This window comes from Aulonocara stuartgranti (genome assembly GCF_965226115.1).
Source record: "Aulonocara stuartgranti genome assembly, chromosome: 8".
Classification (NCBI taxonomy): Eukaryota; Metazoa; Chordata; class Actinopteri; order Cichliformes; family Cichlidae; genus Aulonocara; species Aulonocara stuartgranti.
Genome location: NC_138959.1, coordinates 18,796,896 through 18,804,167, shown reverse-complemented (window position 1 = coordinate 18,804,167; position 7,272 = coordinate 18,796,896). Strand labels below are relative to the sequence as shown.

The following is a 7,272-nucleotide window of genomic DNA, read 5'->3' as shown; positions in this document are numbered from 1 at the left end:
TCAAAACAACACAAATCTCTCATGCTCAGTGTTTACAAACTGCCCAAACTCGGTGTGTCTGTTTTATTGTATTTTACACTGCTCAGAAATATTAGAGTACTTGATCACCACAGTACAGCATAAATCAGTTAAACTCCATGTAGGTGGTATGAGGTGCCAATGTCCTGTGCTGACACCCCAGCACCATTTCTGTCGGCATTTCCCAGAACACACCAAAATTGGAGCGGCTGTCTCCTTATTCCCCCGAGTAGCGACCAAGACACCAACAAAGAGACCTGTACAAACATAAAATTGTCCAGTTCTAATGAGTCTGTATTTGACATGACCACCTTTACTCTTCTGCACAGCGAAAGGTCACTCTTAGCTTAATTTGTCGTTTCTTTAAGTAGTCTTCAGAAATGGTTCTCCAGGCTTCTTGAGACCATTTCCGAAGATGTGATGAACCGTAATGATCAACTGAAAGTCCAGATGCTTGGTTTAACTACAGATACAATTTAAAACTCGTTTGCTGACCACAAATCTTTTGCAGTTTTCAATACTTGTGTACTATTACTTATGTAGCATAAAGACTTTTACCTAAATAAAGTACGTGAAGATTCGTCAGTTTGCTACACTATTTATCTCTGATCAGATACTCCAGTTACCAGCTGCTGAAACGTCAGTAATGTTGAAATGTACTTTTATATCTTCGCCTTTTGATGTTGGCATTAAGGCACGAAGTCATTATTTTATGTCTTGTTATATTTACAATAAGTTATGCGTATACAAGTGTGTTGTTAATCGATATGAGGGAGGTTATCCACTGATTAGACAATCTGCAACGTTACCAAAATAGATTAAATAAATCGTAGGTTTCTTGAACGCCACATCGGACCGATTATACCCGGAACCAATTCTATCCTGCTCACCACGAGCGTATTTTGGTGCTGCACTCTCGGAATCGCAAACAGCTACGGCGGCATGATTCTCTCGCTGAATCCACAGCTGTCCGTGGGGACGGATAATTTCCCCTGAAAATAAAGTCCTCATTTTACTGTGAGTGTAAATCGTGCTCATGAAAGCTCGTGTCGTTATAAAAATGTGCGGCTGCACATCAGCTTGACAGGCTAACAGCTGAAGCTAACCCATTCAACATATGGGACTCTACTAGACTTCATACTTTGTAGCACAAGTTTTTATTTCTCTACTTTTCTTAGTAAGTTGGAGGCTAGACCTTGGTAGAAACACTGCTGCTTGTCGTTATAATACCGTTATAAAAAAATGGAGTCGCTAACTACAAATACTGACGTGCGACTAACGGTGACCCGGTGTTTCCGCACACTCAAGTCATCCACGGACAGCTCAGACATCATTACGGCTCTTCGGACACTCCACTCCTACTTGGATGAAGGACCGGACAGCACAGCCACCTCAGCTGAGCGTGCAGAGTTCAGGAGAGCTCACTACTCTTCCGCTCTGCAGCTGCTGGTCAGCAACATTCAGGCTGACTGGTTACACCAGCTGACAGCAGCCCAGCGCGCAGAGCTGTGGGACGGCCTCTTCCTCGCAGGACCTCCAGAGCAGGCGCTCCTGGTGCTGATGGATGCAATAGGAGAGCTGAGGTTGGTGGTGCTGGGTGTGACGTGCTTATCATCATCATCTTCTTTAATAACCTTAATGCCCGTGTCTCGCCCCTGCAGACCCACCTCAAATCTGGACCACGTGGTCAGCATCACTGAGAAGTTCCTTCAGCGTGGTCGCCTGGCTGAGCTGCTCTGGTCCTACTGTCTGGAGGCAGCGCCCTCTGACTCGCAGCAGCTCAGAGAGACGCTGCTGGGGCGTATTAGCGCGTTGCCAGACATTACCGCGAACAAGCTACAGCTAAACAACAGAGCTCTTTTCCGTCCTCAGCAGTACTACCCACTGCTGGCCACAGAAATGCTCACTGCCCTGGAGCACACCTGCCAGGCACTCAGAGGTGAAGGGCATCTGTAAAGCAATGATGACACATTATTAGGAATACTACAGTGTGTGCCAGGAGACATCGTAATCTCTCATTCTGTGTGTTTGTAATTTGTAGCTGGAACGGACTGTAATTTGACTTTTGTGGCTCAAACACTTGGAAAAGTGTGTATCCAGGGGCACGGCGGTGAGTTTAAGGATGTATTTGGTTATAGTTGTTTGTCTCTGTACTGCAGGAGTCCTTAAGCTTTTTCAGGTTGAAAGCCAGCCTTCAGAACCTGAAAAAAATTCATACTCACGCTAAATTAAATAAAGATCAGCGCATTAGAAAACTTATTTTTCCTAAAATAAAAATATCAGTTTATTTTTCACCTAGTTTTCCAGTGGCTCTGCTCCCCACACTTTGCAAACCTCTGCAGTGTGTCCTCCCATTGTGCCACAACCTCCTGCATGTCTTTTGCTGTCAGAACATCCTGTTATTACTTATACTCCCCAGCTACTTTATTAAATGCACTTTGCTACTACTAGCTTTGCTCTCTTTTGCCATCAGAACTTGTATAAATTCAGACCATTCTCATTTTTTTTTCTTCACTTTTGTCCTGCTGCAGGTTCGGTCTTGGCTGTGATGGCTCCTCGTCTGTCCGCGTGCACGCGCTCAGACATGGTGTGGCAGAGGGTTTGCTGGAAGCTGCTGGAAAACGTTCCCCAGCGATGGATGGAGAGCGTGCTCACTGGGCTGGTGCAGGCTGTTAGTGGGTGAGACTGTTGCAGATGCAGAGAATCTGGGAAAGTCTTTTTATTTTATCCAGCTGTCAGATCTGTGTTTAATGGCGCACGTTTGTTGTGTTTTTGTTTCTTCAGGCCGGACGCACTGGGCAGGATCATTGGAAACCTAGTGCTGACAAATAAAAAGGCTCAGTTTGTCATCACTCATAAACTTCTGTTACTGCAATATAAGTATGAGGTACTACAGTAACTTCCTCCCTGACAGTTATATGTGTTATGAATATCGTGCTTTAATCTGCGGCTCTTTTCCTAGACTCGTGTTCTGAGAATTATTCTTGGTTACCTCGCAGCAGACAGGGATCGCAGACCTCTTCTTATCCAGGTGGGTGGACGTGAAGTTAAGCGGCCTAATATTATAAACATATTAGAATATAAATAACCACTTCACACCCTCACTCAGCTGTGCTAATGTGTTAGTTAATGATTTTGGTGTTTTCAGGTTTTACGGTCTGTGTCCCAGGCCTGGGCTAACTCCAGCGCAGTGAAACACACGCCTCTGGAGCAGCAGTTATACGTCAGCAAAGCCCTCCTGCTGAGTGTGAGCCTGCTGAAAGACTCTGAGATACAGGAGCTGCGCTCAGGTATAACAAAGCCTTCTGCGTTGTGCCCCTGAGGATGAAATAAACCCTGACTGTTGGTCTGTTTTTGTTTGTTTTTTAATTAAGAAAGACCTCACGGAGCATAAGATCACTTCAAACTCCATTATTAACTATTCTGGAGCTTCTGCATGACCCTTACTAGATGATTTATTAGTTATATATTTTTACATCTTCATATTTGTGCACATTAAATAAAAATCAGTCAGAGTTTTCAGCAGTAAAATTACTACTGATACTAATCAGATACTACAAAACAGCTACTGAAGTAATAAAATACTTGATTAAACTGAAGTCAGTTACACTGACCGGTTGAATCCGTCTCTCTCAGAGTTACTTCAGTGTATGCTTGGCGGCATGCAGACCCACCTTGACAGCAACGTGGTGCGGATCAGGCATATGGGGATGGTGATTGGAGAGTACCTGAGCTCCCGCATGGATATCAATGGAACCAAGCTTAAATTTGAGGTACGGTTCATTTATAGCAGGAGCAAATATAACAAGCCACCACGAGGCAGCCTGTCATTGTTTGTACTGGACTGTGAGGCTCGTGTGTGAGGTGATGCTGTGTCGTGTTCTAGTACGACCAGGACGAAGAGACTCGTGAGCTGCTGTCTCTGTTGGCTCCCGGCGCCTGTGACGAACCAGAGGCTGAGCCCGTAAATAGGTAGGTCGTACTCCCTGTCACTTCTGCTTAAAGATGTAAAAAGATGAAACTGCCAATCAGCTGACTTGCTAAGTGATGAGAATATAATTTTTTAAGGATCCTGAAATGTTTTACCTAAAATTTTAAAAATGATCTGATTCATCTTAAATGTATGCAATATGTATTAAATACAAATACAAAAATATTGTGTCATCTGTCATCTCCAGAGCTGACGGTCCTCAAGAGACAGCTGAGTCAGCTCAGAATGCATCGCAAACTACATCAGGAGCTCAGGCATTAAAAACGGATCCAGACTCTGATCTCGATAGGTATGTCAAGCATTCAGTAAGAATGACATCCTTTAAAGATTTTTTTTTTTTTTAAAAACCCAACTTTTACATGTTTAGAGCATATATAAAAGTGCACGATTAACCTTTTATCACTCCAGTGACGATGAGCTCACTCCGTACGATATGTCTGGAGATCAGGAGATCAGTAAGGCGTCCCCGCCTCGCTACCTACGAGACTGCCTGGAAAGTATGACTTCACCCATCTCATCTCTGTTTGCCTTATGTGATCACCTGTGTCGTATTCTCACTCCAGCATGTCCTCATGTTTCAAACTTATCTAGTTTTAATATCCTCTGAGGACCCAGTGCGCGTGGAGCTTGCTTTGAAAGCTGCTGAGAGTTTGGTGCGGAAGAACAGTTTTGCAGCCAGAGAGGTATGACGGGAATAAGAGAGGCTCTAAGATTTGAATATTTCCTCTGGAAGATAGGGGTAAAATGAATTGATGTTATAATGTAGGTGTTTTCATTCTTGTTTTCAGATCAGTGTCCAGATGTCCAAAGTCCTCCTTCATATGGACGACAAATACAACATTAACGGCTTCCTGTACCTCAGGCAGGCGACGATGGTGGCTCTCACTGTCACTGACTGTATTCCTGTATGTTTGCCTTCTCTTAACAAACTACACACAGCTCCACAAACTTTCACTCATAACCAAACTGTATTTCTGTGTCCTTTGGTAGGTGGCTCACTATTTAACCACAGAGTTTTACTCCTTGAACTACAGTCTGCGCCAGAGACTTGATATCTTGGAGGTAAAACGAGAGGTCATAGTGGTTATCTGCGTGATGGTCTTTGATCATTGCTACATATCATGTAATTATGGCCTCCATTATTTGATATCACAGGTTCTTGCCTTAGCAGCTCAGGAGCTCTCTAAACCAGTCACTGAAAAGAAAGCTGCATCCATAAGCTCTGCTACAACAGCTGAGTCGACTCCATACCTCGGTGACAACCCTGTTCACTGGCAACAGGTGGTAGAAAAGCGAATCCAAAGCAAGACAAAACGCCTCACTAAGGTACTTCCAGTCTCTCTTGTGATTTGGAATTTGAGTGCAAGCTCACTCTGAAAAGTAATTTTGTGTGTTTTTGCCACAGAAAGTCAACCAACCTGTTACTAAGGCAACACCAAACCGCTACGCCCCTGTTGCCGGGCACTTCTTTTTCCCTCTGCTTAAAAACTATGACAAGTAAGCATGATCCTTGTTTTCAAATCCATGAACTCAGCTGTAAGAGAACATTTGTTTAATACATGATACCTTCCTGCTAGGCCTCAGGTGACCTTTGACCTGTTGGGCAGTGACCACCTGGTACTGGGCAGGCTGATCCACACTTTGGGCCTCTTTATGCATCTAGCAGTCAATGCACCGGTACATGAATTTCTCCTTCTCTGGCCTATTATAGATGCTGTATTTGTTTTACAGTGCCTCTGTTATTTTGCTTCAGATAGCCGCACAGATGGGCTGCGCTTTGCTGGACTTTGTGTGGGCAGTGCGGTACCATGCTGACCAGTATGTGTGATTCATTATCTCTGTTTGTCTCTGTAGTGTAACACAGAATAATATCTGTGGACCTTTGTTGTCATCTAACCTGAATTCTGTGTGTTAAAGGATGGTGAGACGAGGCGTCCTCTTCGCTGTTTGCTCTGTGTTTCTGAGCATGCCCAGTCAGAACCTGCTGGTGGACATCAGTGATCAGCTGTTTGAGACCAGGTCTTGGCTGGCAGGTATTAAAAAAAATGTGGTGTGACATTTTAATGACAGAAAAGAAAAAGCCCGATGCCACACCTGCACCTGATAACTGTCAGCAATCTGTCTTTACAAACACACAAAAAGATAGTGCACAGTCATTCACAGCTGGACTGGACATTTCTGGGAAGCTGATGAGGAACCAGGATGTCCTGTAATACAGGGGTGTCCGTGATTTGATTGGCTTTTCTTTTTTTCTTTTTTTTTTATCCCAATGGGAATAAAACTCAGAGCTGAGTGATACAGGTCAGAGGGGTCACAACTTCCATTTTACAGGTTGCAAATTGTCAATACTACTACTAATAATAATAATGTTACTGTCCACAGATGTTGCTGAAGGAGACCCAGATGCAGATTGCAGGAGTCTGGCGGTGCAGAGCCTGGTGCTGCTGGATAAGAGCTTGAAGAAGCAGCTACAGGATCCACAAGCGCCGACTGTGGAGACGTGACACAACGTCAGCAATGCACAATGACATTCTGGGTGTGTGAAAACCCACACATGAAGAGAAATGCGTCTTTAATGTAGATGTTCCTTTAGCTCAGGCATGAATCCTACTTACTGCAGGTGCTGCTTTTTTAAAAAAATATCCTGCAGCATAGTGCCAACCAGAAAACATCTTCTCACACATGCACTAATGGCACATACGCTGGTTTGTGTATTCAGTGTCCGATTTACAAACCAAATGAAATATTAGATGGAAGATGAAGTTTTCCTTAAATAAAAAAAATGTTTAAAATGTATTAAAATATTTTGTTATGAGGATATCCTTTCTCTGCTTCTTTCCTGTATGGGTACTCTCTGTACTTTGGTTGTTTGTTTGCAGAGGACATCCTGTGAACATTCACATGAATATCACTCTGACAAATAATGGAAATACTATTAGTACTTCCTGTTGTCATGGTCAGAGGAAAGTCCACCACTGCATTGTCTGATAAAATGAAACTACAACGTCTTTTTTATTAGTCTGTTTGAATTCATATGGTTAATTACATTAATTATTTTCATTGTTAAAAAGTTAAAATGTTTTATAATTCAGACAACTGTATTCCTTGTTCTATCTAAAGGTTACACTGACAGTTTTGTACATTAAAAAGATTCTAAATTTATTTTTATTGAGAGAAAGTGTAGGGTTTTGTTTTGTTTTTTTCAAATAATTAAATCTGATGACGATGGGAAATGATTGGGATTTCAGTGTTTTGCCATGTAT

General features: G+C 42.9%; 1 protein-coding gene across 1 annotated transcript; it reads left to right on the top strand.

The window, feature by feature from the left end:
* The first annotated feature begins 863 nt into the window (after positions 1–863).
* Positions 864–7,017, top strand: telo2 (TEL2, telomere maintenance 2, homolog). The gene is made up of 20 exons (XM_082543992.1): positions 864–1,601; positions 1,680–1,957; positions 2,060–2,128; positions 2,550–2,697; positions 2,803–2,905; positions 2,981–3,049; positions 3,167–3,308; positions 3,655–3,791; positions 3,905–3,990; positions 4,197–4,298; positions 4,418–4,506; positions 4,601–4,692; positions 4,798–4,914; positions 5,000–5,071; positions 5,165–5,335; positions 5,415–5,506; positions 5,587–5,686; positions 5,763–5,827; positions 5,927–6,042; positions 6,392–7,017. The coding sequence occupies exons 1-20, from the start codon at positions 1,261–1,263 to the stop codon at positions 6,511–6,513; spliced, it is 2,511 nt and encodes an 836-aa protein (XP_082400118.1). The 5' UTR covers positions 864–1,260; the 3' UTR covers positions 6,514–7,017.
* The last annotated feature ends 255 nt before the right edge of the window (positions 7,018–7,272 follow it).